This window comes from Ammospiza nelsoni, chromosome 16 (assembly GCF_027579445.1).
Source record: "Ammospiza nelsoni isolate bAmmNel1 chromosome 16, bAmmNel1.pri, whole genome shotgun sequence".
NCBI lineage: Eukaryota > Metazoa > Chordata > Aves > Passeriformes > Passerellidae > Ammospiza > Ammospiza nelsoni.
This window is the reverse complement of record NC_080648.1, coordinates 19241667-19267926: the sequence shown is the minus strand read 5'-3', so window position 1 is coordinate 19267926 and position 26260 is coordinate 19241667. Positions and strand designations below refer to the sequence as shown.

General features: G+C 43.9%; 1 protein-coding gene and 1 long non-coding RNA gene across 2 annotated transcripts; one reads left to right on the top strand and one right to left on the bottom strand.

Annotated features, from left to right (window-relative positions):
- The first annotated feature begins 1720 nt into the window (after positions 1-1720).
- GFRA3 (GDNF family receptor alpha 3) lies at positions 1721-9943 on the top strand. The gene is made up of 8 exons (XM_059483508.1): positions 1721-1763; positions 5135-5410; positions 6091-6183; positions 6612-6957; positions 7031-7140; positions 8273-8407; positions 9371-9501; positions 9809-9943. Exons 1-8 carry the CDS (start codon positions 1721-1723, stop codon positions 9941-9943), a joined length of 1269 nt encoding a protein of 422 aa, XP_059339491.1.
- A 4425-nt stretch (positions 9944-14368) lies between these two features.
- On the bottom strand, positions 14369-20548 carry LOC132080373 (uncharacterized). The gene is made up of 3 exons (XR_009419557.1): positions 20419-20548; positions 15108-15248; positions 14369-14588 (listed from the first exon to the last, which is right to left on the bottom strand). It is a non-coding gene; the product is annotated as an uncharacterized LOC132080373 (long non-coding RNA).
- Between the last annotated feature and the right edge of the window lie 5712 nt (positions 20549-26260).

The window sequence follows — 26260 nt, the reverse complement described above, 5'->3', positions numbered from 1 at the left end:
CTGTCTCTAGCCCTGTAAAGAGCAGAGTGTGGTGCTGTAAATATTAGCCCAGGCATAAAAGTGTTTCCTCAGCCCTCCTCTGTGCTACCTCCCCCAGTAGTTCTCTGATAGTACTCCCAACAAATGGTCAAGACTCAGCATCCTTTGCACTTCCCAGTAACATGCTCTGGTTTTGACTGAAGAACGGTTGTAGTGGTCAAATCCTCAAAAAAAGCAACAGGAGCACCAGCATGCTGTAATCTTCATAAGATTAACGCTATTCAAAATAAGGTACAACTAAGTAACTCAACACCTACAGCAAACAAAATACATCCTCGGCAAAACCCACTTTTCACTGGCTGTGGTAGTCATGGATGTCAAGATGAAATGTCTAGTGTATCACTGGAACTGCTACTTGCTTTAATATGGTGATATACAGTAAATTCCACGCAAAAGAATTCTCACACCAGTTCCTTGCAGTAAGCAGGAGGACTAATCTTTCCTAAAAACTCAAGAAGAAGAGGGCACCAGTGAATTAGATATTCATGTGCATTGAATACTTAATGTATCTGGACAGTTATTACCCTTTCTGCTGGGGTTTTCAGGCAGATGGGGTAGGTCTCTCTATTTATGCAAACAACAGACTTACTAAAACATTTGCCCCATTTTCATATACTAATGTTTGATGTGCATGTGTTGGACTGTAACTTTTCCGAACTGGTTAATTTGATTTTAGGATGCTGCCTAAATGCCATATGGGCTCTCAGAAATGCCATCTTTAGTGTGGCTGCAGACACACAGCTCAATCAAGTCAGAGCCAGCACCAGGTAAGAAACTGAAATAAGAGCCTTCACAACAAAGCCAAAAGGAAGCCACAAGCTCAGTCATCCCATCCACAGACCAAAGAATCACTTGGGGAATCTATTCAAAAGCCAGTCTGCCTCTGTATCCTCCAAGAACAATCCCTCCAGAGTGAAGGAGACTCTCCTAAGTTGGAGACTTACTGTCCTTTACCCAAATAGGCCCCCGAGGGTGTGCAATCACAGCTCTGGTCTCGGTACTGAAGTATGCTATCAATCAATGTGAAAAACGTCAATCACTTGTTTTTTAAAATTTTAAAAGTTTAATAGTAATAAAATGGTTATAAAAATAGTAACACAATTAGAGTAATAACAATTTGGACAAATTGAATTAGGACAATATGAGTCAATAAAAACAACGAGTTACAGACGTCCAGGTATCTTTTTCTGGGCATCACGAGCCCGAAAAAGGACCCCTGCTAACAAAGGATTAACTCTTAAGAACAATAGCCCGTTGCATATTCATACACTTCATACATGATGCATAAATTCTATTCAAACACAGGATTTTGTCTGGCCATTGTCAACTTCTTCTTTGTAATTCTAATAAACAAACCCCTTGCGCAGCCCCTTCCAAAACGCCCCTTTTGAAGCATCCCTACACCGCCCGGCCCCCGGCGCAGCGGCTTCCCGATCGCCCCGGGGACAGCGGCCGCTGGATGACCCCCGTCACTCGCCCCAACTCACTCCAGCCCGCCGACCGCCTGGCCCCTCCGCCCGCTGCGGCCGCCACGGGCGGGCCGCGGACCCGCGGTGGGTCGGGCCGGGGGCGGTGCTCGCTGCCCGCACCTCGACGGGGCGGGCCGGGCTCAGCAGCGCCGAGGCGGGGTCGCGCAGCATGCGAGCTGCAGCTCCGGCGCTCGGAGCCACTGACCGCCAGCATGGGGCCGGCGCTGCTCCTGGGGCTGCTTCTCTCCCGAGCCGGTAACAGCGCCCGGGGCGCGGGGCGGGCTGGGCAGGGCGGCACGACCCCGTCCCTCTCCCGGCGGGCAGACAGCGGCATCGCTCGCGCGCCGGTCCCGCCGCGGGTTGCAGGGGCGACGCCGGGGTCGCGGTCGCCGGGCTGACCGCTGCTCCCCCGATGCCGGGCGGGCGCGGAGCGCGGCGCTCCCAAAAGCTGCGCGGCTCTCCCGGCCACCGGCTCCAGCTGCCCCGCGCGCCGGCGGCGGGGAAGAATTCGCGATTCAGAGGAAAGGCGGCTGTTGCTTTGGCCCGAAACGGGGGACCTCTGGTGTGGTTGCGGTCAAACTGGAGGGACGCTCTGGGGAGGGGACCGTCTGCCCTGGAGGCAAGGCGTGAGAAGGCGAGAGGAGATGCCGGGAGCCGATCCCTGAACGCGGCCGGATAGGCACAATGCGGAGACTCATTCGCCTGAGCTGGTCCCGGCTGCGCCGCGCTCTCGCTGGCTTCACCAAGAGCAGTTTTTGATGCCTATCCCCCATTCATTCGCCCTCTGAAATGCTTAAGGCCCCTGGTTCTCCGAGACTAGGCTCGGTTTGCGAAGACCAATCCAAGGAACTCCTGCAGAGATGCAGTTGATTGTTCTACTCTGCCTCCAAATGACAAGAGCTGAGGATTGAAATTATTCCTTTGCCCAGTTCAACTCTTGTTCAGTCGTCAGGGTTGATGCGACTAGGAATAAGGAAATTAGAAACTGCTCTGAAGCATTCCTAGTTTCTGTCTAGGGGTGCTTTGCACTCAGAAAAAGCTGCAACTTTTTGACTGCTAAAAGATGGGCTGCTGCACTTACGCTGCAGTAGCCACTGGCGGCCAACGATTGCAAAAGATTTCCCACAATTTGCCATGTCCAAAAGCCAACGCTTCTTTGGTAACTGATAAAGGAAAGGTTCCCTTCTGTAATTGTCATCTCTTTAAATGGCATGGTGCACCAGGGGAAACAAGATAGACATATTTATATGACAGGACATTGAAAAGGGAGAATAGAAAAGGTGTATTGTATTACCTATCAATTTTTTTCTAAGGTATAAATAATCATCATGTGTTAATTGGTTATTACCTTTTAACTTCTTTTTTAAACTACAGATGGGATTCCAATTCACATACATCTTTAGCATGTTCTGCAACCTAGACCACAGATCTAGGAAAGAATTAGCTTTCCCATTCTTTCACATTGTTACTGGACTACTAAGACAAAATTAAAAAAAAATTAAACAACTTGCCAAACTTCAGGGCTTATAACAATGCACAGACAGTAAATGATGTGTTTAGAGGAGGAATGTTTTAAAGTTGAGGTTTAGAGCACCTTCACCAGAACCCACTGTGCTGGATACAAAGGATTCCTGATGAGAGATTTTTCAGGGAGTTTGAAAAATCATCAAGTCTCTATGTAAGAGCCAGATGAATTACAAAGTACAGTAAGTTGCTGGAAGAACAAAGAAACTTGTACAAGTGGGACAGAGGTACCTAGATAATATTACTGAGCTGTAGGGAAAGTAGAAACTTTGAGAAGCAGGCTGGCATTCTATTGCTTGCAGCAAATAAAATGATGCAGCTAGCAAAAATGAGTAAGTGGAAGAACAAATTACATGGGGAAGATGGTACTCTGGGCAATGTGAGTTGTACCAAGATTTCCTCCTAATTTATAGTGATGGCAGACTGAAATAGTATTACTGCACCTGCTGAACAAGAGAATGATAGGTAACATGATGTACCCAAAGAACACTAAAGGTAGATGTAAGGCTCAGCACAGTCACTTCCAAAAGCCAGCCAAGGAATATTGACCTGAAGGGAAGAAACATACCAGCCTATAAATTTTATTAGGAAACTGTCTTGTTTCAAGACTTCATTGTAATTGTACTGTAAACATAGATTCATATGCTGCAGAAATGAAGAAAGATTACAGACTGAATTCATCTACCCACGACAACATAATCATAAAATTATAGAAAGACTTGAGCAGGAAGGAACCCTCAAGATCATCTTGGTCTACCCCCTGCCATGGACAGGGATGCCTTCCACTAGACCAGGTTGCCCCAAGTCTCCTCCTACCTGGCCTTGGACACTTCCAGGGATGGGGCAGCCACAGCTGCTTGGGGCAACCTGTCCCGGGCCCTTACCACCCTTTGAGTAAATAACTTCTTCTCCTAACATCTAATCTAAATCTTGTCTTTTTATTTTAAAACTGTTCCCCCTTGTCCTATCACTATCTGCCTGTATAAAAAGTTGCTATCCCTCCTCTTTTAAAAGTCCCCTTTAAGTACTGAAAGGGGATCCAGTGGAGGTCTCCCTGCAGCCTTCTTCAGGCTGAATAACACCCACTCTCTCAATCTGTCTCATAGCAGGAGGTGCTCCAGGTCTCAGAGCATCTTTGGGCCTCCTCTGGATCCATGCTAACAGGTTAACGTCCTTCCTGTGCTGAGGGCCCCAGGGCTGGATGCAGCACTGCAGGTGGGGTCCAGAACCTACTCTCTCGATCTGCTGGCCATGCTGATTTTGATGCAGCTCAGGACATATTTGCTTTTTGGGCTGCAAGTGCACATGACCAGCTCGCCCCTGAGAATCCCCAAGTGCTCCTCTAGAAGGCTGCTCTCAATTCATCTCCCAGTCTGGACTTGGGTCTGGGGTTGCCCTGACCCAGGTGCAGCATCTGCACTTGGACTGGTTGAACTTCATGAGGTTCTTATGGGCCAAGCCTTCATCTGCATTTTTGGCAGGGATTTTAGGGACTGGGCTCTATGTACTTTAATTGACTGCGTATCAGCCCTTCCATATGAAGCTACTTGCATCCTTTGTTAAGGATTCATTTTATTGTGCAAAGAATACGTATTCTTAAGTCTTCAGGCTCATTAAAATAGTTGTTTTCTATACCCTACAAATGGTTTTCTCGCTACATCTCTTAATGACCAGCATATACTTTAATAATTGCAGCAGTACTCACAGTACATAGTATGGTATTACCATGTGGTTATTGCACTGTGGTTTTCGTGCCCAGATAGAAGAGCTCTTCAAAGCAGGCCTCAGCAACCCCAAGTTTTCCAGGCATTTACTAGTCCCCAAAATACAGAGCAATCCCTGATCCCAGCCAAGATGAACAAAATTATTATGGAGGCTTTTATTTAACCTTTTGTTCCCTCTTTCATTTATACTCATCCTTTTTTTTTTTCTAAATAGAGACAGCTCTTGTCCCTTAACTACTGCACATGAAAGATCCCAACAAGTTCTGTTTCTTGCAAGAAGTCCTTGTTGAAGACAGAATCCCTGCAGAACAATTACAAGATGCTTGTGTGGCATTCATTTTGACTGGGGCCCTAACACTCTTTTCTCTACTTGATCAGGAGACCTCATGGCTCTGCCCAGCAGTGACTGTGTCATGGCAGAGCAGCTATGTCTCTCTGACTCCACCTGCAATGCCACATACAGGACCCTGGAAAACTGTGCCCTGGCCAAGACTCGCCTCCTTTCACTGGATCATGATAGCAGGGTCAGATGTCTGAATGCAGAGCTTGACCTTGGGAACAGCTCTTTGCTGCACTGCAAGTGCCACCGGCGCATGAAGAGACAGGAGCACTGCTTACGCATTTTCTGGACCGTTCACTCCAGCATGACAGATGGTGAGATGAAGTAATATAAATTTACAAGGTACTAGTAAGGCTTACCCCCGCCCCCTAGGTGAAAAACCGTCAATGTCCACTTCTCAGTGCTGTAGGTAATTGCTTTGGAACCATATCTCCTAGTAAAGGGAATTCATTACTACTCTGACGAGCAGAGAAAACTGATCTGGTATGGGACCAGCCCTTCAAATATACCAGCAAACCTGATAGCTACACTGAGATAGTTAGATTTAGTGCTGTGAAAAATACCTAAAAATGGTCCTGTCTATCCATCACTGAAAACACATGTGATTATGACACATATTGCCATAGCATCCCTAAGTGTTCTGCTGCTTTCTTTTGTGGGATGCTTCTACTTGACCTCCCACTAGACCCTGCCTGTGCTGCTCAGCTCCTGACACTTACTGAAGCTGAAAAATCCAAATCACTAGATAGACCCAATTCCAGCTGGACAAAATGTAATGAGGGTTTTATACAGTAATAGCTTTGCATTTCCAGAAGAACCATTCTTGGCATTTGGCTTTGAGTGAGACAGAGCATTTCTGAAATCCAGCCTGAGGAAAGAACCAGGCATAAATAAGAAAAATATCCATTTAAGAATAAGCAAACAAACAAACAAATCTGGTCATAAAGCATTTCTCCCATCTCCTACTGCATTAAATATCTTGTATCTTGCCTAGGTTATCTCAATTTGGAGACCTCTCCCTATGAGAATTCAGCAAATGAAGAACACTGGAAGACAGATTATAATAAACTGGCAGCTCTGGTATCAGGTAAGAATTGTAATGGTTACATGATATAATGCTTCCCTCTCTTATCTTTTCATGGGTTGAAGATTATAAGAACAATTTGGGGTAATGGCCTCTTTAATCAGAGGAATGCCTGCTCTAGGTACTTGCCTAAATTTTTCACTCCTACCATGCATAAATAAAGCCACAGATGCAGGCCCACGAAATCGGTAATAACCCACAATGATCCATATTCCAAAACAAGCGCCCTACTATGAACCCTAGTATAAAAAAATACTGTCTTGTAACTGGTATAATCATGGTGTCATATGGCAGGCACATAGAAGGACTGGTTTGCTTTGTTGCTTTTAATTTTTCAAATCTGACCATCAAGAGAGGAGTGCTCGTGCTTCCATACCAAATCTCTTCCGGAGACTTGCTTCATTGTTTTTGTGTTTCTTGTGGCTCTATAGGCTCACAGTTAGCAGGAGATGCAACAAATCCATGTTTGAGAGCAACACACATCTGTAATCTGAGCAAGAAGTGTTTTCGTCTGCGCACAGACTATGCCTCCATCTGCACCAAGGGAGCAGCAAGTGAGGATGTGTGTGACCGGCGCAAGTGCCACAGAGGGCTAAGGAATTTCTTTGAGAAAGTTCCTGAGGATTTCACCAAAAGGATCCTGTTCTGTCCATGTCAAGATGAATTTTGTGGAGAAAGACGCCGCAAAACTATTGTTCCTGATTGTTCTTTCCAGTATAACACCAAACCGAATTGCCTCTGGCTTCTGGACTCCTGCTTAGAAGACCATATCTGCAAGTAGGTCAGGTAGCAGAGGATGTTATCCAAGAGAACAACATCGAAACTGATGGTCTCATTTTCCTTCCTACAGATCCCGACTGGCTGACTTCCAACAAAATTGTCAACCTGCAGACATATCTCCCGATGGCTGCTCTCTGCACAACCATGCTGCGTGCCTGCAGGCTTACATGGGGATGATTGGTAAGTGATATCCACAGGAAGATACAGGGTGGATGCTTTCAGGCCACAAGCTTGTAGGCACTCTCTGATGCTGTGAAGGACCATTCTGGTCTCCTGCAGGAGGTAGCACTCAGTATACTGGTGAATGTGCCTTACTGATGGATGCTAGTGCTCTCCCTTGCCTCAGAGGTAAATGCAGTCCAAAGAGAGCTCTTCCATGGCATTTTTTTGCTGTACTTTGCCCCATCCTTGTCTGAGATTTCTGTAAGCATCTCTGCATCATCAGCTGGTTCGAAGCACTCCAAGTACCTCAGCAACAGTACACTGTGGGCTTGTTGAACTAAGTCATTGTCATTCCTAATGCTGGAGTTACATCCCATCACAGCAGTGATTAAATACAGCATTCCATCACTGCCTGACTTTTAGATTCCTGGTGGCTTGTTAGCGTTGCACTGTGTTCTCAGAGGCAGCCAGAACATAGCACTACCAGCTGTTAGAAGGAAGGTCGTCTTTGGTTTTAACTATTTACTATCTACCAACCTACTAAAACATTTTCAGAGTAGCTCAAAAGAGGATGTAAAGAGCAGCAGTACCTCAGAAGCTGTAAATTTAGACTATACCTTCAATTTTTCCAGATGGCTCTGCTAGTTTTGAGCTGCATGAACACTGCCTGAAGGGCACACTACAGGTGTGCAGTATTTGTTTGTCAAAAGACACCTGCCTACACAGTGTTGCCAGTTACCCAAGAAGCAAGAGTACCTTTTGCTGCCATATGTCAGCTGAGTCCACGCAAGTCCTTCACATCCTAAAACAAAAATCCTTCACAGTTTAATGCTTGCACCATTACATTGCTTTCCCCTCATCAATTTGCACTGAGCTCTGCAGGTACAGTTCTCACCAATACGTCTGCTGTGTACACATCACAGTTGAATGCTTGCACCAGCTTCAGTTCTCAATACATTTCAGAGTGCCTGTGTCAGGGGTAGCGATCTCAACACTTTCTCACAGCTCAGCAGACTTCAGGTAGGTTCATCAAGCCTGACATTGCCCGGGTAACACACTTATCACAGTGGAAGGCTTCTGCCTCCAGGGCAGCATTTCCTTCAGTATAACATGATTCATAATGCTTCTTTCATCTGGGGGGTTGGGACAGGCACACCCATGACACCCAACTATGTCAGTAACTCCAGCGTGGAGGTTTCCTTGTGGTGTACATGTGAGAACAGTGGCAACCAGAAGGAGAAGTGTGACCAGATACTCGGCATGTTTGAGAGCAACAAATGCCTTGGTAAGCATCAATCACATCACAGAGAAACAGCTCAGCAGAGAATAATTTAAATCCTGTGGTTTCAAGATTCTGTGTTGCATTGCTCTTGTGTATAGTTCTATGTTCTGCAATGATCCATGATCTCCTCTGCAACCTGTGGGACCAGCCTGGATCTGCTCTAAGAACTGTTTCTGTATCTTTTGGCAACATTTCTGTTCACCTCGAACACCCTTGAAGCTATTTCCAAACATCATTCAAATGAAGGGCACTGCAAAAACATCACCAAGGGGAGATGAGACATGCTGTATCCATAGGTTGCTGAGTAACCACATTTGTGCACCAGGATTATGGGGTCAGGATTCCCCTCCTTATCCTGTTTCTGTACTCACCTCTCATTTACTCAGTCAAGATAAGTAGCTTCTGATGCAGCCTGTTACTAGATTCAGCATAGCAGTTGCAAAAGTCCTGTTATATGCAACTGTGCAATCCTAAATCTGTATTTCTTCTATTTCCCTAGTGTTTTAGCAACATACTTCAATGAGATTTAAATATTTTATGTTTGTAAAAGCTTTAAAAGGATATAAAAGAAAACAGCATCATTACATAAATGATTAATACTTAAACCTGCCTCCCACAGTATATAAAAGCCTTACACCCAGCACTACAGACACATCTACAATTTAATCATCTCATCTGAGATACTACAAACCTGCCCCTTACAAAATACAGAGTTGGGAAAGTTGCAGAGGGGCCCCAAAAGTCTTCAAGTACAGTTCAAACTGTTTCTGCAGTCTGCTCAATGTCACAAGTAAACTCACAAACTGACAGGCCATTCAGAAAACAGAGAATATGTATTTTCTAAATCAAGACCACACAGCCTGTGAGTGCCTTTCCGAAAATAGCTTTTCTAGACTTCTGCTCACTAGACTCCAAGGTGTGCACAACAAAAGCACAGTAAGACTCTTACTTTACTTCTGTTTGCAGAAAATACCATTTGGTCTCAAATGCACCTGAAGCAGGCAGCTCTAGAAAGACAGGAAGACTTATTTTATTCATCTTCCCTAAGCTTCCAAGGAGACAGTGCCAGCACATCTCTCTCTTCGGCAATGTCCCAGGTACGCAATGCTTTGTTGCCTTCACAAGGCAGTGAGTCAAGTAGCCTAGAGACAGTAGTTGAAAAACCTTGGATCTGGAAATATGTGACTTTGGACATCAAAACAAGGAATGCCATGTGCATGCAGAACACTGGACTACTCTGCCTTAAGTTAGTCCTTCCACAGACAAGCAAAAATAGGAGGCTGTATGTCTGGCCACAGGAGTTACAATAGTCTCACACTAGTGCTCAGAACCAGAGGTTCTGCAGCCAGAAGTTTGAGCATAAATGTGTCTAACTGGGATTCATCCCTCTTTTTTATTTCCTAGGTGGCTGAAGGGAAGACACAACGAGACAGCTCCAAACAGAGCAATATGCCTATGGCCTCCTCTGTATTTTCTGGAGCTGTTACTTCCTGGCCTTCTCTGGCTCTGTTCCTGCCCCTGTTGCTTAGCCCACATTAATTTGGTATAAAAGGAATCTTTCCTTCCCATATTATTAATATTATTCCACATCCAGGCATGTCCCAATACAGATTTACCTTTGGGAAACAGAAGGCTTGCAGACAAGAGGAACAGCCTTAACGCAGAATGGCAGTCACTGGAAACCTCCCACATACTTGCACCCTGCTTTCCCCCTGTCAGTTTGCACTGAGCTCTGCAGGTACAGTTCTCACCATTGCTTCTGCTGTGTACACATTCCAAGTAACAGGTTAATCTTCCAGCTTAATAGGTTAAATCAAAGGTCTGATTTCTTTCAGAATTTGTGCAGAGTTTGGTTTCTGACTGTAGGGATGATCTGACAGTGTCTCCGACCGCCCCACCATCTGAAGCTCCTTTTCAGGCATACGATCATTGAATGGTTTGGGTTTGAAGGGACCTTAAAAAATCATTTGGCTTCAACCCCCATGCCACGGGCAGGGACTGTCTTCCACTAGACCAGGTTGCTGCAAGCCCCATTCAACGTGGCCTTGAACACTTGAAGGGATGGGGCAAGCTCAGCTTCTCTGGAGAATCTATGCCAGTGCATCACCACCCTCACAGGGAATAATTTTTTCCTAATAGTCAATCTAAACATACCCTCTTTCGGTTTAAAAACGTTGTTCCATATCCTGTCCCTAGAGATCCTGAAAAAAAAGTCTCAGTGCTTATCATCCCCCCTGATGTATTGAAAAGGCACAACAAGATCTCCACAGGGCATTCTCTTCTCCAGGCCAAACCACATCAACTGTCTTGGCCCTTCTTCATAGGAGGGGAGTTCTAGCCCTCTTGTAATTTTCATGGCCTCATCTGAACCTGCTTGAAGAGGCCCATGTCTGTCACGTACTGGGCGCCCCAGAGTTGGAATGCTGAACTCCGGGTGGGGAGGTGGGCTGGGGTAGAGGGGAAGAATCGCCTCTCAGCCTGCTGGCCATGCTTCTTTTTATGTAGCCTAGGCTGCAGGATGGCTTTCTGGGCTGCAAGTGCATTTTACCGAATCATGTCTAGTTTCCCATCTAGCCATGTATCCAAGTCCTTTGCTGCAGGGCTACTCTCAATCCATTTCACTCCCCCACTCTGTACTGATATTGAGGGATGCCCCAAACCAGATGTGGGACCTTGCACTTGGACTTGTTGCACTTAATGAGTTTTGTTGATACCTATTTCTCAAGCCTATGAAGGCATAGAGCATATAATCCTAAAGACTAGAAGCCTGTGCTTCAGGGTGGGTTGCAAGTAAAGCTTAATAAATATAGATGTGAAGTCCTCAGTAAACACCATCTCTGGATTACTTTCAGTTCCCTTTTCAAATCCATTCTTTTAAGTATATGAAAAATACCAGTCCAGATCAAGAACACTATACTGGAATTTATGCTCCATTCTGTTGTTCCTTCAACATACACATAATCCATTATCGCAGCTAGCAACACACTTGGGTTTTGTTGTTCAAGATGAATGGTGCTCAACTCCAGTAGATTTAGGCTTATCCAACAAAAGATGATGCCTGGCCTCAGGACAGACCATCTCTGTAACCCTTAGAGAATACATTTGGCTCTTTGAAGGCGCATTGATCACAAACCCTGGGACATATAGTTGCAAGAATCTCCTTATATCTGTCCACATATTCAAGTTACCATTGTCACCTTCCAGCAACTTGCCCCATCTTCCTCTTCTGCCAAGCACCGTCTCATAACCAGTTTATTCTGAATATAAATGTGTGCACTGTGTAACTACTGTTAGTTTGTACTGCGTTTGTCTGTTAAAATGTGGTGTTAAGTGAATATTGATTTCTGAGCATAGGTTAACAGTCTACAATCAATTGTGTGCAAGAGTTGCCTCACCAGCCAGCCAACATTTTCAAATAGCCAGAAACTCAGCTCAAAACAGCCCCTCCACGCATACATGTCAAGCCCATTGCTCATACTCAGAGAGAGGCAACAGATCTGAACAATACTATACACATCCAAACAAGATTATAATCCTGAACAGAGGCAGAGTAGCTGAGTATTTCTTTTTATCCTGTGTTTTATCTGTTGCCAAGAAAGGACATCACTGTCAGACACCTTATTACAGAATCTTACACCGTCATGTGTATCAAAGTAATTATCCTACTGCAGTGGTAATATTTTCATTTCCAATTCCAGACTTCTGTTTATTTCCTAGGCAGGTATAGAGAAGAAAACATGCATGCAGCAGCATCATCATCTCCTCTGTCACACAGAGAAGCAATGTATTATTTACATGCAGTAGGAATGAATATGTTTTCTTAATACACAGGTGTACTAATGCTGATATTTCTCCTTACCTGCTGAAATATGGCTATTTGGAGCAAGAGACAGCACTGTTCCCACATGTTTGCCACCATTAGTTAATAAATATAGAGTCCATGTAACCCTAATATAGTAAGTACATTAGACGATCCTCCATATTGTGGGACTTAGAAATGTATCAAGATTCTTGACTGTAATGTAATAGCATCTGTCATCTCTAGAAGTTAATGGAGAGTGACAGGGAAGAAGAAAATCTTATTTGTTTCACTATTCCACACAACAGAGAGAATACTTGTGAGAATAACGGAGTAGATTTCTGAGTGATCTGTACCACACACACTGGTACACAATGTACTGCATTCATCTCCCACTCATCTGTGCTGTGATCTTTCCTCTTTCCCAAATTTAGTGCTGTAAAACAGATTGATATGGAAAAAGGGATTAGCAATTTCTTGTTTATGTTTAGGGCACTGAGTTCCTACTAAGAGGATACAACTGCAGTCTTCTGTCATATCCTGGATTGTATAGGAAAATGCTTGACACTTGGACAAATCATACTCTAGACTGAAATTGAAACAAAGCATGTCAGTTTGTTGGGGTTTTTTTTCCAAGTGTCATGTGTCCTTTTTTCATGCACCTTTATATACACAGCTGCCTCTTAGCTTGTTCATCAATAACTGCAAGAAAAATTCACTTCTAACTACACCTTCATTCACAGGTACTCACACTGTTGTGAGTACAAACCCATTTTCACTTAGACTTTTCTAACACCTGGTCTCCATATATCACAGGTTTTCAACTACACAGTATATATCCATGCACAACTTAACTGCTACTAGAATTGTCATGTCAGTATCACTATCAATTCAGTTCTGTCAGCACCATCAATGTTCCAAGACTGGCACATTTCCTAAACCCATTCAGAACAGCTTACTAATCATACTACAGGGCAATTAAGAACCCCACTTCAGCTTCTGTTGCCAGAAAGTGGAAAACAACATCCTGTGAGCACCTATGGTCTCACAAAAGATTATCCACAAAACACAAAATTAATCCAATAAAAATTCTCTATCCAGACAGTCTTAAAAATGAGCAAGCATATAGGAGGAGGGAGCCTTCTAATTACTGTAATGCAGATTATTTTTTAAAGAGTAAAATAATGTGAGGTCTGACTAATAAAATTTATCTTGCAACTCTAGAAGTCTCCTGCCTTCCTTTCTATTTCATAGACACTACACTCCTTATCTCCACTGCTGGAGACATTATGGAACAGAAATGTTAAGAACAGAGTTAGAATCTCTTACAAAACAATCTTAACTTTTACAGATATCATTCACTGTCAGGTACTTCAGCTGTGGCTTCTAGAACTCTGATAGAGCCTTAGGTTCTTTGTAGCATTTACAAAGGGCATTCATGTAGTCCTCCAGCAGTGAGCTCAGCTAAGTGCTAGATAAGTGATTTGTTGTGACAAGTGGGAGAACCAATTCACATTTCTTGCCCGAGGTCATAAGCAAAATGATGCCAGAGATAAACCTTGATTTTGCAAGTCCAAAAATAGTGTCCTTGCCTCGTTCAAATAATTCCCATTGCCTCCAAGAAATGTCTATGTCTTAGTAAGCATCAAGTGGCTGCAGTTTTCCTTTTAGAAGGGGGAACAATATGTTATTGCAGATGACAAAAAGCTAAAGCACTTTTGGTTTCAAACAGTGATTCCTGGCTACAGGTCTCTGGCACACCTCTCAAAATCAGCTGACAATAAAAGGTAACTTTCAATTGATAGGAAAGGGCTACAGGTTCAGCATCTATAAGGAATGGAAATATCTTTTTCAGTACATCCTAAAAATCACTCCATTTGCCAAAATGATAGGCAACTTCACACAATAAACCACACAGAATAAAAAGGAGAATTGTCAAAGCAATCTTTGAGGCGTCCACGTACCACGCAAAGCTCTTGCGGACAACAGCGGAGAAAGAGGAAGCCAATCAGCGCTGCTGAGCTCCACAGGACAGTTCCCCACTGCTATGGCATCACAACTCGCAGCTATTCCACAGCAGCCTCCCCCACTGAAACAGATCCTGGTAAACACAATCAGAGGCTAATCACTTCTACTCCAGGGACTTTGCGGCTGAACCTTTTTTCATTTGAGGCAGGGTCGGTTGAGCCTGAGCTTGGTTAGTCTCTAATGGAAGCTCTTCTGATAGGCGATTAGCTCTCCTCCAGGAAGCGACTTGGTGTTTGGGTTTCTTGCAAACCCCAGGGTCAGCAGAGGTCAGGGGATGCTGCACTTTCTCCAAGTGCCTCCATGAAAATGGCCACACATACTTTCCATTTACAGCTGATCACCTCCATTATCCCCAAGCTAGGAGGAGATGATCAGCAATTGTTAAGTGCTTGAATCAGACTAATAGCTCGTTGCTAATTCCGCCAGTAATGGGAATCTAAATTCCTGGTAAACAAACGGACTGCTTTTCACACACAGGGATGAATGCCAAAAGCCTAATATTAGAGCTCTGGAACTAAAGCTTTTAGAGCAATCCTGTCCACTAGAAGATGTTTAATGAGATTACATACTAAATAATTAGAAAATGAAGGCCCGCTTGGAATCAATGGGTTACTGTCTAATTAAAATGACAAAGGGGCTCTACCCTTTTTTAAACAAGTTTATACTAAAATGGTATACCTGATAAATGGCTCTGATAACTATGTCTTTACCTTTGGGCAGAACAAGCAGACATTAAGCTAGCACAAAATAATTGTGTGATTTTTGGCTCATCTTTCTTCCCATTGGTCCCACCTATTTTCCTGTAAGGTATGTGATTCAGCTGTTTCTCCCCCCATCAGATGACAAAATTTATTAAGCAACACTCCAATCACTTACCCTTATGTAGAGAAAATAATCTTTGCCTTTGCTTTACTGTATGGCCAGAATCACAGAGTTCACATCATGAGATGCTTGAAGAGCTAAGCGGTATGGACTGGACCCTCTAGAAGCACTTTGCAAGAAGAATTGCTAGTGAGCCTGAGAGCACAAGAGAAGATTATTTATATACAGAGATAACTGTAAAAAGACTGAAAAATGTCCAACTGATAATATGGCTGAATCAAAATTGATTAGTAAATCACATGACATCCTTATCTCCAAATTGAAGAAAAAGAGGTTTGAAGGGTGGACAAATTGGTGGATAAGGAATTGGCTGGATGGATGGAACCAGAGAGTTGTGGTCAATGCCTCTATGTCCATACAAGCTGAGCAAAGTGCCATTGTACTCTCCTCCCTTGCACCTTTTTTCCCCCCACCAGTCTAATACTTAAATGACTTTATCTTCAATATAAGTTTGCCCATTAGATACTGATATTATAGGTCACTGAGCTTCACCACAGGAAACTGGAATATCTTTAAACATCTGCACAGTTACTTGTTCTCCAGCTTTCCAAACCACCAGCTTCTTCCTCCCCCCCCACCCAAAAGAATCTTTTGATTAACTGAAGTCAATTTTGCTAAGTGCTAGTGGCTCTGAGAAGCTTGTTTTGACAATGATCCCCAGGGCTCCATTATGTTTTCAGGGCTACAAAACAGGAATTGCTCAGTCTTTCTGTAGAAATGTGAGATTAGCAGCTAATTCTTCCAGCCACAAGCTCTTTGGATCTCACACCCATCATTCCAAATCAGAGTATGTGATATGTTATGATGGTTATACCAGAAACCAGCTAAGATATTTCCCATCTTTTTTTCTCAATTTCAATCCATCATTGTGCAAAAATTTTAACACACAAGGAATCCAGTTCCACCAATACACTACACAACCAACTGCTATGCTATTCCCAACTAGGAGCTGCAGAGGTATCACAACAGAAGTTCTGTTGTGCACTGAACACTTCATTTTTCATATACAAATACAAACCACAGTGTAAATGGAACTAATACAGAACTACAAATGACAGTGAAAATGTCAGTTTTCTATACATTTTGAACACAGAAAGGCTCTGAGAGAAAGACCATGACTTGGCATGAAACAATTTACTAAAATATTTGGAGTAATATCTGAGCTGTTTTATTCATACTATGTAGGACATAGTAGTCCCTCTACAAGGGACTACTAGTATGAATAAAACTATGAAATGCTAACACTAAGAGCTCAAGGCTGGCCCGTCTTCTTAAGCATCACTGAGTTACATCTTCCACCCGGTAAATCAGACACAATGAAATGGTAACGAGACGGACAAGATGATGAGTTGATTGATTTACTAGTCTATTTTTCATTTGTTTTTGACTGATTTCGGTTAACAGATGTCACCAGGAGTCCTGCTATTACTCACAATAGCATAGTATTGCTCAGGTAGCTACCCGAGTCTGTATTTAATTCAGATTTTCAAGCATGAACTTTTCAATTCAGATTCCAGTTGCCTATGTTAAGATATTTCCAAGACTGAGTCTAACTCCCTGTCTTAATTTTTCTTTCTCAGATATCATAAGAGAGATGCTCCAGTCCCTACAACAAGAGAAAGCAAGAAAGCAGTTTCCTGCAGCACCTGCACTGGGTTTGAGGCTTCTACAAAGATAAAAATGTGAAAGAATCCTGACTTCACATAATTTTTCCTGAGACTCCCAATCTTCTGCTAAAGAAAAAATGGGCAAACACATATGTGGCAACAGCAACATAATGAACCCAAACAGCTGCTCGTGATGAACTTTCTTCAAACTAGTGTCTTTAATTTATTAAGTGATCTAAAAAAACATGTTTTACTTTTTTCATATGTTGTTATCAAAATTTCCCAAACTAAGAACTAATTTAATTTTGGCAACATAGATTCATAAGCAGATTGCCTATTCCAACCCAGCAATACTTTTAGCTTGATTTAAATCCCTTACATCTCAGTTGTTTCTTAACCTAAACCATACAAAACGGCCCATTATCCTCAGGTCTTCATAGCCCATCTTTATCTCAATTTACACCTTTCTTGGCAGCCTCAAATCAGCCAAAGGAGCTAGTAGTCCCTGGGGAAGGAAGGTTTAGAAAAGCACCCAGTCAGTGAACCAGCTCTGGATAGGCTTCCCAGCAACACACGCCCTGGAAAAACAGGCAGAAATGGAGACAGCAGAAAGATAAACTTGTTTTACAAGGTATTTAAAAGGAAAGTCAATCCTTTAGATGGTCTATTTTGCACAGACTGACCTAATCTGGGTAAAATATAACAGAAGGACACATTTCATAAAACAAACAAGTGGACAGCTTCAAGCAGGGGGCTCTTATTCAGCCTAATGCAGATGTCAGTTAATTAGAGTAGAAGGTTATATCATTAGCAGGCAAATCAATATAAAAGGAATTAAGAGCTTGAAAAGCAAGCTTTCCTGCTTTCCAGCACAGCACCCGGGGCTGTATTTAGCTAAAATTCAATACACATTAGCGGACAATCAGTGTAGTCTTGTATGGGGATGTCTTCTTGAAATATTTTAATTGGACTCTCTAGCTTTATCAGTGCTAAACAAGATGTCAGGTTATTGTAGGTGCCTTCCCAAATGGGACCGGCAGCCCACAGGCTGGAGAAGCATATTTACTTCTATTAAAACCTCACTGGTTTTCCAACAGGTATTAATAGTACTATTTTCACAGCTACCTTAAGAGTGGCTGAAAAGCATCTTTACATACAGCTGCTCCATCCTGTAAAACTCAGCAGCCCCCATACTGGCAGCAGCAGATTCATCGCTTTTTGCCATTTCAGTGACAGAAATTACTCGAGAGCCCATCAGTCCTGCCAGACTGACAATTTCTACTCTTTATTTAGCACCTCTGCAGAGAATACATATCTAAATTGAAATCAGCAAATGTAAAATACTCAACTGAGAACTCCTGTAGCTGGGATGAGATTTGACATGGCCACGTTACATGCTTCAGCATACACTTCTCATGACAAAAATTGAAACCACTTCCCATTCTGCAGCAACACTATCTTGGTCCCCTAACCAGGAAGTTATTTTTACTGCATTGAATTTTGTCTTTAAAGGCAGCCCACAGCAGCTACACTACAAATTTTCTGCACTGTAGAGTGGATGTTGCAAATGTGAAAGTCAAATCTTTCCTCTGATATCTTTTATCTAACAAGATCAGAAACAAGTAGATCTACAGAAGGATAGTACTCAGCAAAAACTCTGAAGTTCATATCAATGCAATCTGTGTAGCTTTAAAATGTCACCTCACTTTCATTCTGTGTCTTGGAAAAAACATGAAGCCATGATTTCTCCCCAGTAATAAATCATCAAAGCAATCTAGTACTTTCTGTAATGGAAGAACTATACACTGTAGCTTCCATTACCTTCCAGTTTAATGAAATATTCCTTGAATAAATGTTGTGCTTACACTCTTGTGACATGCTACCAGTGCTTCTCCATTTAAATACCAGCTGGATTCAGTCCAATCTGGACACTGTCACTCACTGAAAACTCCAGACTCAGTTCTCCTTGGACCCTTCTTTGCTAGTTACTGATTTGATACAGATGTAGAACTGAATTAATCATACAAGCTAGGTACCAACATACCTCTTGTAGCTCACTTCTTTGGCGTGGCCAAGAGGTTGAAGGAGGATAGGACACCAACATTTTTTGAAGTGAAACTACTAGAAGAAACTCAATTTATAAGCAGCACCACAGGCACCTGATTTAGGTTCCATTTTCAGCTAGGCAGAAAGCATTGATTCAGTGAGCATGAAAAGCCTCCTCTTTGCCTTTGATTACAGAATTTTCTTACCCATCTCCCTTAACAGTACAACGGCAGTGTGAGATGATGACTTCTGACAAATATTGAGCAATTTTAAAAGGATTTGAGTATCCTTCAAATGGCTATACATTTCTAGCCCACTGAAAGGCCATGGTGATGTAAGCTAACCTGCTTTCCCTTTAGTGATAACAGATGAGAATTTATGTTCAGCTGCTTTCCTTCAGCAGATAAAGGGATATCTTTCAGAGAGGATGCAGTTGTCATATTAGTAGTATAAATCACTATTAACTTAATGATTTCAGTCATCTGACCAAATGACACTATGTAACCTTGGAAAAGGTGGTCTCAAGTGCCATAGAAGTCACTCCAGATCATGTCAACACAGAATGAGGATAAGCATAAATCATGTGCCACTGAGAGCAAACCTACATAAAGTGGTATTTTTCTTTCCTGAACCAAAGCAGTTACCAGGAATTGCTGTAATGTTGCATTTTGATATACGATTATAGTTACGGGGATTCATCCTAACTTTTAATGGTGATAAAACCATAAAAAAACTTTTATCAAAAACATCCCTACAAATTCCCTTATATTGCATCTCCATTATGGAGATGCAGTCTAGCAGGCTTTTGGGGGATTTTATATTTCCTGCTCTTAAAAGGGAGGGAAAGAGATATAAACCATACACTTGTTTACCTGGGCAGCTAGACAAAATTCACAACACACTCTCAGAAACAGTTTAAAAGCATGAATTACAGAAAATAAATACTTTAATGGCTAGAGGTAGCGCTGAACATATCAGTGTGAGAGTTAAACTGGAAGTCTCTATTACCTCAATTTCTGTTGACCTGTGGAAAATTCATAGGAAACAAGCTGTCACCAAAGCAGCTATTGGGTTTGTTGGACTTTCTAATCCATCATAACACAGCTAGCACCAGACAATTTAGATATACTAAATTATGTTTCAGAACACCATCACCCTCAAATAAATAAAATGAAGTCAATTATATGCATAACATACTTTAGAAATACTTAATGTAATTTTCCTCAGGAATGTCTAGTATGATACACTGATACACCAAGGAAATAAGTTTTGTACTTGTCTCAGATCCAGTGATGACAGAAAATATTTTTGCATCAACTTATCAACATGGTAGAGGGCTACATGCACACTACTTCATCTTCCATCCAAATCAGTACACTCATTTAACAAGCTAGGAACTTTAATCTAATTAGCACAGGTTAAAAAACCCTTGTAATCTAACTCACTATGACCTCAAAAGTTCTTCTCTTGAGCCAGGCTTGCAAATCATTATGTTCCAAAAGAACTGGTAAAATTTCAGAAGTCATCACAACTATATTGAAAAGTCTATTACAATTCATTTTACCACCACAACAGTAGAAAATAACCTGCTAAAAACCATTTTAAACTTCATTCTAACAACAGACCTAGGAAGCAGAAAGAAAACTACTTACTTAATACATATATCAATTTATGCTGGAGGCCACCCAGCTAGGAAGCTGTGGCAGCAGCTCCCTGGCCACAGAGAGCACAAGCACAGCTTCCCCAGGCCCTGTCCTGAGAAAGGAATGAGAAACAATTCTTATCTTCACTTGCTGCCACCGTTGTTGTGAGCATGTGGAATGTGTTAGGGAGATTTGTTTACCAAAGGGTGATTTCTTGACTGGCTGCTGGTGATGGTGTTTGGATCCAAGGACCGATTGGGTCCACCTGTATGGGACTGCCTGTAAGGGTGATGGGTTTCTCATTAAGTACAGTATAAAAAAGTGATTGATCAGCCTTGGAATCATGGAGTCAGTGCTAATTAATGCTCCTTTGGCGATGCCTGGTTACAACAGGAAGCTGCTTTGCAGGAAAGGACCTGGATATCCTGGAGGCACCAGGCTGCACACAAATGCAGACGGAGGGGGATGCATTAGGAAGAGCATTGTCAGCAGGTTGAGGGAGGTGATCCTGTCCCTCTACTCATCACTGCTGAAGCCACACCTGGAGTGCTTTGTCCAGTTTTGGTCTCCCCAGTACAGGAGAGAGACACAGACCTACTGCAAAGAGTCCTACAAAGGGCCATAAAGATGATGAAACAGAAATATTTCACGAATGAAGAAAGTTTCTATAATGGTCCAAAAAGCCATCTAAAGTACCATGTTTTACACAAGTTTCTTCCTATCACATACTAGTTTTTTCCCATAGGAGTAAAGGACAACACACAGCCCAAGAGTTCTGCTTCATAAACTCCTCAACTATCATTCATTTACTCACCTGCTGAACTTCTACTTACTCTCAAACATACAAAACCAAAAGCAACCAACCGAAGAAAAAAACAAAATCAAATCAAAAGCAAACCTAGGTGACTCTCTTTACTTCATTGTCCTGCTCAGACATTAGTTAGGATTTCTGCTCTTGAGCAGTGATGCTGATAGTCATCAACTTTCATAAGCTGTCCATAGCTGCCAAGACAAGCTATTCTTCAAGGTAAATTCTACAAAGCTATCCAGAGTACCAACATCTTCAGAATATCCGTGAAGATGTCAGCCACATCCTTTTGACAACTATCCACCTTTGTTTTGCTTTTGTTCTCCAGTACGTTGAGCTCTACTTTGCACTGTGCCTTCATTTGCCTCTTAGGAACTTTTATGCAGAAAACAGAACATTCTTTTCTGGAGATTCAGTGGTTTTATAGCAGGTATTTAAAGAATTGCTTTTTCATTGATGCAGTATGCAGAAAATATTAAATGCTAAGGTTCAAAAGAACATCAAAGAAACACTGTATTTTATTTGAAAAGATCAAGTTGATGAGGACATCCTTCCTATTAAATATATGTCCTCTCAGTAACACTCATGCTAAATGGAAATGCTACCTGGCATTCTGATTTTGTGTAGCATTGAGCAACTGTAAATCCCCTTCTACAATCAGGAGGAGCTGTGGGTACCAGGAATTTAGTTATTTTGCAAGGTCAAAACTGTATAAAACGGTACTGCCTTAAAACATAGCAACGGATTGCTGTTCACCATGAAATATCCTCCTCTTTTCTCAAATGGAGAGTAAGTATAATGAAAAGGGGGGGGGAAAGTGCCTGGACACACCAAATATAAATAAGCATTTTCAGAAAGAATTTGTAAGTTTCCTGACTAGAAATCTGTTCTGACATGCTCGGTAACAAAGCTTGCACATAAAGAAAGTAGCAGCAGCTTTTTTATTTTTTTTTACTTCCTTTTTTTTTTTTTTTTTTTTTTTTTTTTTTTTTTTTTTTTTTTTTACCAGCAGCACTATTTACTTCCCTCCTTGAGGGAGGGTAGGGAAAAAGAAATCATTGCATATCAATGACTTCTACTTACTCCAGCATAAGCTTTCATCAATAACAAAAGGGGCAGTTTTGCCTTCGCAAATTCACTTGCCTCACTCTTGACTTCAGTGGCCACAAGAAAAAACAGCAATGGATTTGAAACCAAATTAGTTTTTCATTACTGCCTGGGTACATAGCCATTAGCACTGAAGGGAGGATGACAGGTGTAGGACCAACCTTCTCAGCACACAGCACACGCTCGTGTCAGACAGCAGTGCCAGCAGAGCCGCGGGCTGCAGGCTCTCAGCGCTGCCCAGGCTGCTCAGCAATCGCAGATTCCAGCTGCACGCCTGGCAAAATGATCACTACTCCTTGTGTCGTATGCAGACTCCCTTTTCCTCCGCGACTACAAGGATGCACAGCGGCACACTAAATACGACCCAATCAAACAAATTCCTAGTTTCTAATGTTCAGCCTAACCATAATTTTGACAACTGGTTAAAACAAATTTCTTGGTCTCCAGAAAAGGGAGCAAGTCCATGCTCCATTAAATAGGGAACTGCAGTTTAGTAACAACATGAAGGTTCTTGAATAACAGTATCTGCATGATTCTTTAGAATCTCACTGTGATATCCAGAGGTCTTAGTGGGCAATATGCTAAGCAAATGGTGCGTGCAGGTTTTCTCAGAGTGTGTGGGCTAGATATGCACGCCCAACTGCTACTACTTCCAAGCTCATCAAAAGCTGCAATTAAACCAAATCTCCTAAAACAAGAAAATACATGGCATGAGTCAATGAATTTTTCAGATATGGAGAAGTGATTCAGACACAATAAACACTTTTGCTGCATTAGTCCACAGCTCTCAGAGGCATTTTATATCACTTCATCTCAATTAACCTCCCAAGAAAACAACTGAGATCTGAATAAGGGGGGGGGGGGGGAAATGACATTACTGACTTCACAATAGCCTACTCTGATGTCACAATGCTATATTAACTGAGTCATAGGCAGATTTCCTGGAATTCAGGCATCCTACCCTTTGAAACTATCCCCAGTTGGTGCAAATGTATTATTTTGTCTCAATTTAAATCAAGTATAAATTGTTTCCCTCATACTTTAGTCACAAGGTTTTCATGTTTTAACATTAATGATGTCCCAACAGACTACAAAAAGCAAAAGCGGGAGTTGTGTTAACTATGCTAAATGGAGAATACAACCAGTAGTAGAAAATAAGTTCTTATAACATCAGGCTTCTCAGTGTAAAATTATACAGCAAACTGTAATCATGGTTGATCTTCTAAAAAGTTAAAAAACACAGTTTTACAGCATCGTAATAAAGAAGTTCAATTCTCTAACTGTCAACAGATGAAACGAACTGTATTGGCAAGCCACTTCACTTGGTAAAGACCACTTACACAGGATTTCATCGAGATTAACTGTACATTTGAAGATCTCCACTTTGAAAAAAAAAAATTCCTTTTAAAGCACCTACACAACCCATTGGGATGATGGACACAATTCCCACCCTTCCATCACCGACCTTCCTTCTTTTTGTCAATATGTTTCTCTGAGGGACTAGAGCCAATCTCATCCAGGGAGCTGTGGAATAACAAGGGGCACAAGGTCCCCTCTTCCTAGAGCATCCAGTCAGTACTGCTCAGTTAATCTGTATTTCCCCAAGATGCAGTCTGTCTGTTTTCACGCACAGAGGATTTAATTAGTCTCCTGGCTCTAAATGCCAGCCTCGGGTGGCACTTCAGAGCCATCTATCAGAGGATGGAACGGCGGAGAGTCGCGAGTTCCCGTTACGGAGCCGCGGCACCGCCGGGCCCGGCCGAGCGCGCCGCGCCCCGCCCCGCCAGCCCCGCCCCGCCAGCCCCGCCCCGCCAGCCCCGCCAGCCCCGCCCCGCCAGCCCCGCCCCGCCAGCCCCGCCCCGCCAGCCCCGCCCCGCCCCGCCCCGCCCCGCCAGCCCCGCCAGCCCCGCCCCGCCAGCCCCGCCAGCCCCGCCAGCCCCGCCCCGCCCCGCCAGCCCCGCCAGCCCCGCCAGCCCCGCCCCGCCAGCCCCGCCCCGCCCCGCCAGCCCCGCCCCGCCCCGCCAGCCCCGCCAGCCCCGCCCCGCCAGCCCCGCCCCGCCAGCCCCGCCAGCCCCGCCCCGCCAGCCCCGCCCCGCCAGCCCCGCCCCGCCCCGCCAGCCCCGCCCCGCCAGCCCCGCCAGCCCCGCCCCGCCAGCCCCGCCCCGCCAGCCCCGCCCCGCCAGCCCCGCCCCGCCCCGCCAGCCCCGCCCCGCCCCGCCAGCCGCGCCAGCCCCGCCCCGCCAGCCCCGCCCCGCCAGCCCCGCCAGCCCCGCCCCGCCAGCCCCGCCCCGCCAGCCCCGCCCCGCCCCGCCAGCCCCGCCAGCCCCGCCCCGCCAGCCCCGCCCCGCCAGCCCCGCCCCGCCCCGCCAGCCCCGCCCCGCCCCGCCAGCCCCGCCGCTGGCGAGCGCGCAGCGCCCTCTGCTGCCGCGCAGCGGAAGCGCCGGGCCCGGCCCCGGCCGCGGGAAGGCCCCGGGAGCCAAAGCCGCCTCAGGGAGCGAAACACGAACTGCCACGGGCAGCGCCGTGCGTCACCGGTGTCACCGCTGCCAGAAACGCTGTTCTTCCTGAGGAGCAGGCATGGGAAAAGCTGGGTCACAGCTGCCCAGGGCTCACACACAGGAACGCGACTCAAAGGGTATTTTGCCTTGATTTCCGCAAGAAGAGAAGTAGCGCTTCGTGCATTTTTGCAGCAGAATCAGTATTTTGTACTGAAATCTCACTTCAAACATATTGTCACGGTTTCCATTGGGAAAACAGCACATAATACCCAGTGAGCCCAAAACTGAAAATAAACAGACCTTAATAAAATTACTTCATAGACCTCACACACACATACAGATTTCTTTAAATATCACTCCTTGTATTCATGTGAAAACTGAACATCCTTATATTAAAACCAGCAGAGAATCACAGAATCATTTAGACTGGATAAGATCATTGAGTCCAACTAATGGACTCAAACGAATACGAAATACAATGTTTAGGATCGTAGAGCACTAACACCTGATCCCTACATATGGAGAACATAAAAGAGATGGGAAGTACAACAAAAATGTATTATTGAAAAAAATTCTGAAGCTCTTTTCACATGTGTTCTGAGATGGGACAAAGAGAGAGAGAATGAGGTATGAGTTAGGCTTTGTGTTGACTAGGCCCATCTGTGTAGTAACAACAACAAAGAAGTTTTTATTTGCATTTTGGATATATGGGCCGGCAGAGTAATAGAAGTATTTTCTGTCAAAGCTACAACTGAACTTGCAAAACATTTGGCTAAAATTAAGAAAGGGAAAAACACATGTAACACTAAAATTATACTTCAAGTAATGGTCTAATTTGCTTTGTCTATTTGAAAAACCATTGAAGACTATAAATAACTCATCATTTTCCACTTTAAGGACAGGCTGGGCATTTCATATCTCTGTAAACCTTTGTAGAGGAATCTTAATTTCAGCAGGTGGCTCCAGATCAAACGGTTCCAGATCAACGCAACGTTGAAATTTTCATATTAGTCATCACTACAGTGAAGGCCAGTGGTAGCCTTAGACTCTATACTGGAGTCAGTGTAAGAATTAGTGTCATTTACAAATGACACTCATCTAAAAACCAGAAATCTTTTACGGTGCGACACTCTTTTCTCCATCAGCGAACCTGCTGCCAGCTCAAACACAACCGGCCAATCAGGCGGCACGGCTCCTGCGCGCGGCCGCCACAACCGGCCAATCAGGCGGCACGGCTCCTGCGCGCGGCCGCCACAACCGGCCAATCAGGCGGCACGGCTCCTGCGCGCGGCCGCCACAACCGGCCAATCAGGCGGCACAGCTCCTGCGCGCGGCCGCCACAACCGGCCAATCAGGCGGCACAGCTCCTGCGCGCGCCTGGGATTGGTCACGAGACCTCTCGCCCTCGCCCAAGCAGACGACTCCGTATAGGGGCGGG